The sequence below is a fragment of the Cupressus sempervirens genome, chromosome 5 (genome assembly GCF_028749045.1).
Source record: "Cupressus sempervirens isolate cs-2001-9-10 chromosome 5, ASM2874904v1, whole genome shotgun sequence".
NCBI classification, from domain to species: domain Eukaryota; kingdom Viridiplantae; phylum Streptophyta; class Pinopsida; order Cupressales; family Cupressaceae; genus Cupressus; species Cupressus sempervirens.
The window spans coordinates 279,308,579-279,322,068 of NC_143122.1; the positions used below are offsets into that span (position 1 = coordinate 279,308,579).

Genomic DNA, 13,490 nt, shown 5'->3' on the forward strand with positions numbered 1-13,490 from the left:
CCAATATTCAATTTGCATCCATTGATGGGATTGAAGATGGTAGATATTGATTTGAAAACCATTTGAGCATATCCTTAGAAGCTTGTACTAGGTGGGTGGAGTCGTTGGTCAGGTTATATCTAGTAGAGCCTAAATTGTCAATGATTCCCTGCATTCACACTTAGGAGTAAAAATTGGCTTTTTAAGTTTGAGTTGAAGTATAAAGGTTTGAAGATCAAAACTATATTTTCATTGCATGTTGTAAAGTCAAATCTTTAGGGGTGCAAGAGTTTATATCCCTTTAATGATTAGGATAAGTCCCTTCATGATAACTAACATACCACATCATAAAATTGAGTGAACTCCACAAATAAGAGAAAAACTTTGAAGTCATTTCATGGTCTTACTTTGCATGAAAGATGACCTTATATTAAGAGAGGATTAAATATTTGGTATTTTTCCTTAAAACATTAAACATTTGATTCTATATTGAAACAAAACCCATATCAACAAATAATTTAACTTCTTTTTTTCCAAAACTAACAAATTTATTTATATATAACTATGTTTATTTCCAGTCTGCCCTACACACCAACATCCAATTGGAAGACCATTTTCCCTAATATTTAAAATCAAATGTGTACAAGTTTCACACAACAAACACCTCAACTTTTAACAGTTTTAACAGGAATTAACGCCTCGTTATTACATTGTGTTTGAAAATGCTGAAGAATTAAAACTAGCTTTATATATATATATATATAAAAGCCGAGAGAGATCTTTTTCAGGACTGAGATAATTTATAACAAGAGGTGCCCAAAATATGCAATGAAATCTGTTGAAAAGCTGAATAATACTCTTCTCCATTCTCATTAAATATTAATCTTTTAATCTTTGCTATTACATTTTGATTGTGTGCATTATTATCATTTACATTTGCAATGAACAGATGTAAAAATAGTTATAAAATATATAACACTTAAATGAACGTCAATTTTTTTTAAAAGTAACAAAAGTTTATATTGATGAATGCTTCCATTGTAGAAAGCCTCTTGACTTAATTACAGTATCCCGAAGTCAACTCCACGATTAAGAAAAAAACTTTGAAAGCCTCTTGGCTTTTTAAGTTTGGGTTGAAGTATAAAGGTTTGAAGATCAAAACTATATTTTCATTGCATGTTGTAAAGTCAAATCTTTAGGGGTGCAAGAGTTTATATCCCTTTAATGATTAGGATAAGTCCCTTCATGATAACTAACATACCACATTATAAAATTGAGTGAACTCCACGATTAAGAAAAAAACTTTGAAGTCATTTCATGGTCTTACTTTGTATGAGAGATGACCTTATATCAAGAGAGGATTAAATATTTGATATTTTTCCTTGAAACATTAAACATTTGATTCTATATTAAAACAAAACCCATATCAACAAATAATTTAACTGTTTCTTTTTTTTTGTAAAACTAACAAATTTCAAATTTTTTGCTACATATATAACAATGTTTATTTCCAGTCTGCCCTACACACCAACATCCAATCGGAAGACCATTTCCCCTAGTATTTAAAATCAAATGTGTACAAGTTTTACACAACAAAGATCTCAATCTTTAACCGGAATTAACGCCTCGTCATTACGCTGTGTTGGAAAATGCCGAAGAATTAAAATTACAGTATCCTGAAGTAACAATTTTCGGAGTCGTCGAATGTTTTCCGCAATGAACTTTTTTGGGATAAAGCTAAATCGCAGTTTCATGTCAATTCGTAGATATGGCTGACAGCAAATCAACAGATATGATAAAATCTTCTATGCCAAAAAGGGGCAGAAAACAGATATCATACAATATATTATCCAGAAGCAGTTTTTTTTCGGGGGGTGGGGGGGTAAGCCGCCATGAACAACAGGCAGTTGTTATCAGTTATTCTGGAACATTTAGAATGTTTTTACTTGCGGTGAATAAGAATAAGTCTTCTTGATTATCATATAAATACAGCCTGCAGTCTCAATAAACTGCGGAAACTAAATATTGTTAGATGAGATAACCATGTAACTGTATCAGATAGTGATGTGAAACAAATAAATTGTGTATTTTTATTATTCATTGTTCACTTGATAATCTAGTTTTCTAATATCAAAGGAGTATTACAGAGTTCAAAACAGATAACATTAAAAGCTTTTTGATAAAAGCATGATTATAAATTTCCATTTGTATTATATTATGTTGGAAAGGTTCATATCAAACCGGCACAATTGTTTAGATTGTTTTTGTAATATGTTGCAAATTTCTTTTCTGGAAGGTTGTGTATCAAATCTATATGATCTTTATTTGTTCCCCCCATTCACAAGTTGAAATCTATTTGGCTGAGAGTCAACGAAGGATGCCCACTTTACTAAAATCAAAGTAGGCATTCTCTGTTCGTCACGTTCAACAACCGTTAAATCTTAGCAGAGTCATTTATAAGTATATACTGTTTCAAAATCCATATTCAGATAGAGCATTAAAACAAATACTACAAATTATTCACATGAAACACAAATATAAATGATATTGTCTATCAAATTATATTTTCTAATTCATATATATTAATTAATACAATAAAAAACATGACTCAACAAACCACTATAATGGCGATCTCAAGAACCAGGCAAGCCCTTGTATTTTTCTGTTTTTCAATATCTAATAACTCTGGAATAGATGAGATGCCCAAGATTCTCTGCAGTAAGAGCATCTTGTATGTAAAATCATGGCTTCTGATACAAAGAACAACTATAAAGCATTCAGATTCCCACAATCTATTAGAAATGCAAAACAGTTTTTTGGAATTTGATTTTGTGCACATTTTTTATCATCAACATTTCATATCATACACACTGATCCATCATCAGGATCACACAGCGATCACAAGTTACCCGCCCATATTTCTCAGTTGTAACAGTAGTCAAACAAACAAAACAAAATGCTTTTGTAACAGTAACAACAGTTCAAACTTAACCATACATTCACTGAACTTACTATACAGAGAAATCAAATCTATGGGCCCTTTTTATATTGATGTCTTAAAGAGCATAGAAATGTGAACCACACAGAACATTCATTGTGTTAGGTTTCACCAACAAATTCTTTAATGATAGTTGACCATACCGTATCCTCTCTTTCTACTATTTCCCATTTTTCATTTGAGGCACTTTCTCATCTTTTACTGACTTTTGAGCCTCAGCTACATCTTGTGGTGACTTTTCAGTCTCAGCTACATCTTGCAGTGACTTTTCAGCCTCAGCTCTGAACTTGGCATAAATGTCACTCTGATAGAACTTCTTTGTTCTCACAACAAGAATGGCTGAAATAATAGACCCAAATAAAGAGACAAGTGTCATTATGATAAAGCTAAGGCGGAAACAATCATGTCCTATGCATGTCAGTTTACTATGAGCTGGTGCTGGTGCATGAGCTGTCTGTAACAGGGTTCTGTGAATTGACAGAGATTCAGAAATACGAAGCTGTTTTCTGGCTTCTTTATCATACAGTCTTCCTGCTACTCTAACTGAGAGAAGATAGGATCCCAGTGGACTTGCAGCTGCCCCAAAGTTGTAGAGAGTGGCATAGTATTTGAGACCAAAGAGCTCTGAGATAACAGCAAACAGGACAGGCCATTGAGCTCCAAAAGAGAGGCCTATGACTACTGAGGCCACGTAGAGTGATCCAGGCAGAGCAAATGCAATGAAAATATGCCCTACACAAGCAATAAGCAAGATTATGGTGAACATCAAAGGTCTTGGAAATTTGTACTTTTGAAGAAGATACTCAGAGAGAAACCCTGACATGACGCGCCCTAGAAAGTTCCAGATGCTGATGAGTGAAACAAAGGTGCTGATATTCACAGGAGTGTAGCCTAGGGCTTTCCCAATCTGACCCATGTTGTCAATGGCAGTGAGAGTGGTTCCAACCCCACAAGTAGTGGCAATGAATAAGATTATCATGTCCACACTCACAAGTGCTTGGGGGATAGTGTAGTCTTCTCCTCTTTTAGGGCTCTTGAACATTTTCATCAGGCGCAATCTTATGGATTTGGGCTTCTCACTACTTTTGCCTTCCTGTAGGTTCACATGAGCTTCATTGACAATATTTGTCAAACTGATCTCAGTTTTGGGCTTTTCCTCATTTTTGATCTTCACAGCATCTTCTCCAATATCAATTCCGACAGATTTTTGAAACCTGTGAGAAGTCAATCTTTGTAGCTTCATGTTGTCCATCTCTGCATTGACAACCACAACAATATTAAACATGAGGAAAAGGATTGCCAAGGCAGCTACAATTTGGTAGCCTGATTGTGGAAAATTCTTCATTCTGTTCTCCACCACAATCATAATCATCAGAAACCCTGCAAGGGCAAGGGCTATATAGAGAAAGCTATAGAATCTTTTCAGCTCCTTCTTATCTGCAACAACTTTAGTAGGTCTTACTATTAACATGACAGCCAGGGACAAAGCAGCTGGGAGGATACCCAACAACAGAATTATCCCTCTATTGTCCTGCCCATAAATTGCATGGTATATTTGAGTGAAGATTGCTCCACTGAGCCCCACAAATCCTTTGAGAATCCCCAACACACTTCCTCTACTCTGAGGGAAGTTTTTCACACATGTAACCAGAGCCCCTGTATTGGCAAAAGTCTGAGAATTGGATCCTATACAGATGTACAAATACATCTGCCATGGCTTTGGCTTTGCGATCCTTTGTGTCACCGACAACCAGATCATGAGATATCCAGTGATGTTCATGATGGCTCCTATCCCAAGAACAACCCATGGTGGAGTGACCTCATTGATCAGACCAGACACAATTCCAACATTCCCTCCCAGATCTTTGAAAAATCCTAGTGTGGTTAGGGTTTCTTGATCATAACCTAGGACTGTTTTTATTGCTTCTGAATATATACCAAATATGTATGTCCCTCCTGCAAGGGACATTATTAAAAAGCATATAAATACCACAAACCATCTTCCCTTGGCTACATTTCTGGCCAGAAGAGATGCCTCTTTCAGATCCATGATACCCAAAGCAGGGTAGGTGCTTCACTACTTCTTTGTCCCTCACCCTTGTTTTCTCTCACACCACATTTTCTATTTATAAATTGCAATCCATGACAGGGTGAATGCTAATTCACAAAATAAGAGGATTTTTCTCATCTAGTTCCAGATGGGAACATTGACTATGAAATCAATACCAATTTGACAACGAGAAGAGAGTACCGCTTGGATAAATAGTCCAGACTAGCACATTTGACTGATCATAAAATTTTATCAAATTTCCATGTGAAAATTAAATGATTTGACCATAATCCAGAGTAGGGTATCAAGATAAACTAATCTCCAACAACTACAGACAAGCATAGCTTATCCGCCTATCAACTTACCTCTCTAAATTTAGCTGAGACCTAATTAAATAGAGGCTAAGCGTGAGATCCTGTCAAACAAGAAACTTTGTATAAGAAAAATTTTCAATCTTTTTGAGATTCGGATCCTTGCTGGATCGAATTGGGAAAATCTTTATTAATCTATTATGATATGAATTTCATTTTGTCTGAGATGAATGCCGGTCGATTATAAATATCAGTTTCATTTGGCAATTTGTGCCTACAATTCAGAGAGAATTCAGTTCAGATTTCTCTTAAATTTGTCGATATGTTGTTGCAAATTCATACACGAAATGAAGTCCTAATCGGCCCATACGACTAGGCTAAAATAGCTTAATAACAAGGCAGGTGGGTACTTAATTCAATTCAAAAAACTGTAGTTGGAAACAAAGAGCCGGCTTATTGAAAGCACCTACAGAAGAGATATAACATTAAAAGCCAAAGATGAATAAGACTTGGCAAAAAACCTCTTCCTCCATTATGATGGGAATATTGATGTCCACTATTGGTTGGCTGACATTTCTTCTTCAGGTGTACTTGATGTATTGTGAGCTCTTCAGACCTCTATTGTGTTGTCTTGGTGTTTGGGTATTATAATAAGTACACAACAAACTCACGTGTGCACTGATTTTGTGGAGTTCCTTTGCGGTGTTCTATGTAGATTGTTCAATTTGTGCATTTGCTATTGTAGTCTAAGTTGGCATGGGCTCTGAGTGGTCTCTTCGAGAGAAATACCTAGTTTAGTTTAACTTCTTCACTCACTATTATAGTTTAAAAGTTTGTTGACTTTTATATTTCTCTTAGTTTAGTGACCTTGAAAAAAGAAACAAGCATTACTAAGCAACATTGATCATTAGGGGAATATGCAAGGTGAACTTTGAGATTTAATTGTAGGATTAGTAGAAGTTAACAAAGTTATTTTTTCCCATTGTGTTATGTTTGGTTTGGGCATTACATTAATCATTTAACAAATTCAATTGATTTCTCAAGCTTCAAGTTGTATATTTTCTATTGTACTTTAAATGTTTGTTGATTTTCATGTTTTTCTTAGTATGAACTTTAGGACAATTTAGTTTTTTACATTATGGAATTGTTTGTCCAAGGTTGGAATGTGAGATGTGTACATGGAATTAATTTGACATTCATATGTAGGTTCAGTGGAAAGTTATTTAGTTGGTCTTCTCACATTGTTAGTCCCAATCTTCTAAAGGCAGGGACTATAGTTTTCACTTAGCTCTTTTCAATTAGTTTCCACCTTAGAAACCATGAAAACCTAAAACAATCTTCTTAAACGATGGTCCTTTCATTAATTTTATCAAAATGGATTTTATTATTCAAATTTTTAAATTTCTAATTGGCTAGAGTTTATTTTCCTAGCAATCTTTTCATTTTTCTTCATAGAAAATTGGACAGAAAAGGGAAGGCATTTGATATGTCCTAGCAAGTGTTGGCAATAGAATGCAACATGTGGCATTGAAGATCCTAGTCATGTGCATCATCTATGCTTTTCCACTTAGCATACATGCAAGGACATGTGGTCTCTGATGATGTGCAATAGATAGGGATGAAGATGGTTGCATCAAGAAACACCATTACGTTGAAGCATACCGTGTAATTTTGAGTGATTCTCATAATGTTGGATGATAAAACTTAATATTTTCCTTTACTTTCTTCATTAGATTTTCTTTCTTTCATGGGCAGGGCAAGGGCCCAATTTGAAGCCAAAGCTTCATAAATCTCTTCCCTTCACATCTTCATCTTTTCCTACTAGGGTTTAGGTGGAGCAGAGGAAAATTTGACGCAACGAGGATAAATCTTTACTTCTTCACAATGCAAGTACATTTATGCTTCTCGTCAGGAAATAAGGTTATTTCTCCAAAACCATTAGCACTTGACCTTGAATCAATCAAATGGGAGACGTAACAATGAGCATGTTAATAGTAGTATCTTCTTTTTTAGCTGTTGTAGTAGCAACAAAGGTAGGGTCAAAAAGTGGACATGGGGAAATAAAATTATTACACAAAAATGGTTGTTCTACCTGTGGAGTTTAAATATGTGAAAGATGATTGCATTTGAGAATAGAAAAGTGGTGGAAGTGGAAGGAGCATGAAGCTCCCTGAAATAACCCCGACAGGTTATTGCCTCTTAAACACCAAAACTAAAACTTCAAAGGTTTGACATTTCGTCAAATAGTTAGCAACCAAGGTTATTTAACGAACTGATGTCTACTTCTACTCTTGTAGTCAGAGTTGTACTAATACACTTATGCGATTTGTCATGAATGGAGTAATGCCTCACATAATTCACCAAGATATATTAAATGCAATATATGATCATACCTTCAATGTTCAGGGAGAAGTTCTTATTTCCATCAAACGTTACAATGCTTTTGACCATAAACCAATTATCAAACCATAGACCTGACTGTAGAAGAAATTATTGAAAGCTGATAGTCCCAGATTCACGCATCTGCCCAAATTAGACAATAGATACTGAAAAACTACACAGAAATTAATAACTCTGAATTTGCTACAAGAGATTCTATGCCTCGGTCTTTGGATGATAGTCTGCGCCAATCAATGTTCGATTCTTCCAATCCCAGCTTACCACATTAGCACAGAATTCTTCAACAAACTCAATAAATCAAATTGTCTCAGAAGAAATCCCGACCTCTATGTTGTATCCGTTCTGCTGGACCTACGGACATTCGCTTCCTAGATGAAAGCATTCGTTTCAGACGGTAATCTTTGTCAACACGATGCCCAGTTTATGGAGCCGCTGCGAAAGTTAATGTGCACAACAAACCCTTGGATATTCGTCTAGAATGGTCATGGAATAGCTGCTGTCTCGTCCAAACAACCGCATAACCTTGTAATGTTTCCCTGCGGTGAAGATGAATCTCTTCAATTTGGAGTGTTGATCCAGCCTGGTCTTGAACCGATATGGGTGCGGTCATTGAATGCAATCATCAGCAGGATTACCCACGTTGATGGCAGATTAAGCATTGTGTTAACTTGAAGACGAATTCGTCTTAGTCACATGACAGTTTACGGTATTAATCAAATGGAGATCACCGACCGTCCAAAATGAATGAACTCTGGCCCAGACTTCGACTTGATTAATATACGGAAGTGCTGGATTGAGACCCGCAATTTTTATCTAATTTCCCATGCTTTTCGAAATGATCTCAATGGTACCCGGCAATGTTGCTAGACGGAAGATAATTTTGGAATTCGTTTCCACCCTTGATCGATTCTCATTGCTGGCTTCTATATCGAATGCAGAAGTTGTCCCTTACTCTTCTCGATCAGCAATCGAACTCCGTCTAAAACTCATTCCCAAAACCGAACTCCACAATTCTGCCTTCAACTTGATTGTCTGAATCGAATCCTTTAAAGGATCGTGCTGCAAGACCCACAAATTGGCCTTAAGCCGCAAATAATCACCCTGATGAAATGACTGAATGTCACCTCCAATCTGCAATAATTTGGATGATATTTCACACCCTCAAAATTGCGTACCGATTGAGAGTTATCGTTCTCAATGGCCAACTAATTGCAAAAACCCTAGGTTCCACAATGCTCCTGTGATTAAATCACAATCTGAAATCAGAGAGATAAAATAACTGCTTGATTCGAATGGAGCCCCGGGGTGCCTATTTATTCTTTTCTCTCCATCTTCTCCAAAGACTTCTAGAACATTTTCGATCTTATCTCTTAAGTGACTTTATTAAATATTTTATGATCCAAGTCACTTTATTAAATTAATTAAATATAAAGTTATCTTTTAATATTTATTTATTTGATAACTTTATAAGTAATTAACTTAATATCATTTATTTATTTAATTAAAATAATTAATTAGTCGTCCTTATAAAATATTCATTAATTTGGACAACCAGATTAATTAAATTAATTAAATCGAACTGTCACCAAAAATGGGGACATGATAGTCCGCCCTTCCTGAAATTGCTTGTCCCCAAGCAATGGCTGAACCATAAACCAGTCAGTATGCCTGGGTCCCAAATGTAAATCTGTATGTCATCCCAATCCTCATCATACTCCTGTGGAGAAATCATCAATACCAATATCTGAGAAATTGTACTCAACATCCAAACAACTGACAACTCTGATGAAATTATCTGAAAACCAACTGTAAATGTCGGTAGAAGAAAACATTCTGCGGAACTCAAGCCAACTGAAACATCAACTCTATCAAAACTCAAACTCCTGTCAAAATGACACCTGCACCCAACTGCACTATAGATATGACAACAGCCATAGGTACTTGAATCACTGCCATCAAATCCAATCTCTGAAAAACTACTCCGGGTGTGTCGATGCTGCAGGCTAAGTAACTTGCTACTACCAATTTTATTTTCAAAAGATGGTGCCAATCTATCCCTTAATGGATGGTAAGAAACTGGAGCCAATCTACATCTGCGTGAAATAAAATCTTCTATTTCTGTGTCAAAAGAAAAATGACGAGCGTACCCTACCGCATAACGCCGATAAGAACCTCCAACCTCTACTGTTGGCTCATCATCACTAAATTGGGAATCAACAGATGGCTCCATTTTCTAACTCCGAGTGACTGTAGGCTGGATAGGACCCCGTGCATTCTACTCAACAAACCCTTCCTCGAGATCCCTGTGAGGTAGCATAGTAGCAAGGACCCCTATAATCTTCTCAACCAATCTGCAAATAACACTAGTATCTTGGATGAGAACACCTTCTGTCACTTTATGCGAGTCCAAATGAACACATGCACTATCCAGCAAATACTCCATGAACGGTTCAGTGCAGTAAAAATTATACGAGGATGCATCAATATACTTCCCTGCACACCACAACTGATCTTCCTGTAAGGGTGGCATACTCAACTGTACCACACTATCAACTATCTGAGAAGAATCAATCTGGAAACTTGACTCTACCGGTATCCCAAACTCATTAGAACCAGCTACTACCAAATCTTGAATATGTGTGTCAGCCTCAACAATATGCTCCTTAGTAGTAACTGCGAAAGTGTACTTACCATCGTCCACCACAATAGTCAAATGAACTGGGTCTGGGGCTGGTTTTGACTGCAAATGCTCCAACTCCACGGTCAGCTCTTTTAACTGAAGTTGCGACTTTTTTAGATCTCGTTGTGTGTCCTCTAACGCCTCAGTAGTTGCTATGAGCTCCTGGGAAAGCTCACTCACCTCCTCTTCACGATCCAAGAGTGCCTCATATGCTGTACTCCTCCACTCAACTAGGTGATCACGGTCAGCTACCAATCGTAAGTAATCCTGCTTCAAAATCCAGACGGCTTCACTCAAGGCATGAATCTCTGCCAAAGGAAAGTAACCACCACTGGACTCATCTGTCATAGAAGTACCCCAACCAGCAACAGCCAATAACTGACGAGTAGTATCAAAATGCTCACAAGCGATAGCAATATCTTGCTCACTAACTTTCAACTGGCTAGTCACATGATGGCTCTGGTTGAACTGTCTCCCATAAACCTCTTCTGGTGCGTTGTCTATAGGGGTATCCTCCAGTTTATTGTCATCCATATCTTGTGAGTTCTCTCCAAAATTCATATCCTCATCTGGAGTGTCAAAATCTGTAGTACTGTCGTTAAACTCTCCTGTACCCAAAGAATTTGTCAAGGAAGTTGAATCTTCAAAACTGTTCACTTCATCCTCCTGGATGTTATCAAGGTCGAAACGATCCTGGGACTCATCAGTACACACTGGCAAATATGAAAAATCTTCAACACCTTTAAGCAAGAATGGTCGTCTGCATATATGAACCAAACCCAACACCGGTGTATAAAAACTAATACAACATCGGATGCTTTGTTGGCACAAGGAAAGACAACACCGTGTATTCTGCTAATCAAATCCATGATAGTACTCAAACAATCATGGCTACCATAAAGTGTTAAAGTTCTTTGGTTAACTGAATCCCAAACGCTGCTGAAACATTCTCGAGTCCATGTTTGTAAATAGGAAACAGCGGGTAACTCAAGAAAACTCCTTACCTGAATAAAGTGACCAATACCAGCTAACTCCTCATATTTGTCTGACATTGTCCTTGTATCCTGGATGTGAATGCAAGATGAACTCGTATCATTATCAGGAACCACATATGAACAGCCTACTGCACAAAACTGAGTGTCAGACGTGCCTGATGAAACTAAGCTTAGCTCCATGCCATGCTCACTCCCATGTTTCTCCCAGTCCAGTAATGCCAAAGTAGCTCGAGTGTCCTCAAGCTCGCAAGAAAGCTTGATGACTTCCTCCTCCTTCCTCCTCAAGGCATCTGAATAGTCTTTGGCAAGGCTTAGAAGATGGTCACGATCTGATAGAAGATGTAAATAGCTCAACTTCGTCGTTCCCATTCCTTCACCAATTGCATGTAAGTCATAGCAAGAAGATTTTGCCTGAACTCCCTTATGTCTTCCTTGTAACTGAATCATTTGGATGTACTCTTCTAACATCTCCCACATCCTATCATGATGAGATAAAGAAGCCACAATACTATCTTTTCTTAACTTCAGCTGGCTAGACAAAGCATGTGAAGTACTGCCATTCTCATCCTCATGTGATGAAGCATCTAACTGAGCCTGGTACTCTCTTTCAGCATAATCATGAATATGCAGTGTTTGCTCAACTCTACCTGGTATCTCACCATCAACATCCTTATCATCATCTGAACTCACCTCACTGTAATCATTGCCTGTCGGAACCAAACTACCTTGAGTACCTGAGACATCACCTTTGGGAAACTCGTATTCAACTGTCTCAACTTGAGTATCAAGTTGACAGTTACTATCCATCAGCGTAATATCCTTCACCACTTCTTCCTGTGACCGAACTGAAACCTCTGACCAGTTGCACACTTGTTCCTCGAATTCCTCATTAAGGTTCCTAGTAACATCTCTCATTGTATCAGTCAACGCTTTGTGAGAAGATTTGACAAAACAAAATCCAGTTGATTTATTCACCTTAGCTGGGTCGGACAGCCTGTCAATCATATGGTGGTGTTTAACCATCAGTTCAGACATGTTATGTCTGATTTTTCTGAGCTCATCCTGAATGCCTGAATAGTCCTCCTTTCCACAATTCCGACTCTGAATACTATGTCTATTACTGGTCCAAGATTGTGTCCTTGGAGCCTTTGTGTTGTACCTGTCCATCTTGGTTGAAGTAGAGTGCTGATTACTCATGTAATTTGGTTCTCACCCCACAGGATGGCAAGAAAACTGCTTTGATACCACTGAAATAACCCCGACAAGTTATTGCCTCTTAAACACCAAAACTAAAACTTCAAAGGTTTGACATTTCGTCAAACAGTTAGCAACCAAGGTTATTTAACGAACTGATGTCTACTTCTACTCTTGTAGTCAGAGTTGTACTAATACACTTATGCGATTTGTCATGAATGGAGTAATGCCTCACATAATTCACCAAGATATATTAAATGCAATATATGATCATACCTTCAATGTTCAGGGAGAAGTTCTTATTTCCATCAAACCTTACAATGCTTTTGACCATAAACCAATTATCAAACCATAGACCTGACTGTAGAAGAAATTATTGAAAGCTGATAGTCCCAGATTCACGCATCTGCCCAAATTAGACAATAGATACTGAAAAACTACATAGAAATTAATAACTCTGAATTTGCTACAAGAGATTCTATGCCTCGGTCTTTGGATGATAGTCTGCGCCAATCAATGTTCGAGTCTTCCAATCCCAGCTTACCACATTAGCATAGAATTCTTCAACAAACTCAATAAATCAAATTGTCTCAGAAGAAATCTCGACCTCTATGTTGTATCCGTTCTGCTGGACCTACGGACATTCGCTTCCTAGATGAAAGCATTCGTTTCAGATGGTAATCTTTATCAACATGATGCCCAGTTTATGGAGCCGCTGCGAAAGTTAATGTGCACAACAAACCCTTGGATATTCGTCCAGAATGGTCATGGAATAGCTGCTGTCTCGTCCAAACAACCGCATAACCTTCTAATGTTTCCCTGCGGTGAAGATGAATCTCTTCAATTTGGAGTGTCGATCCAGCCTGGTCTTGAATCGATATGG

The 13,490-nt window shown here is 37.3% G+C and overlaps 1 protein-coding gene across 1 annotated transcript; it reads right to left on the bottom strand.

Moving 5' to 3' along the window:
* Nucleotides 1-2,993: 2,993 nt before the first annotated feature.
* LOC149555668 (protein NUCLEAR FUSION DEFECTIVE 4-like) lies at nt 2,994-5,221 on the bottom strand. The gene has a single exon (XM_089829792.1). It carries the CDS (start codon nt 5,025-5,027, stop codon nt 3,138-3,140), a length of 1,890 nt encoding a protein of 629 aa, XP_089685918.1. The 5' UTR covers nt 5,028-5,221; the 3' UTR covers nt 2,994-3,137.
* Between the last annotated feature and the right edge of the window lie 8,269 nt (nt 5,222-13,490).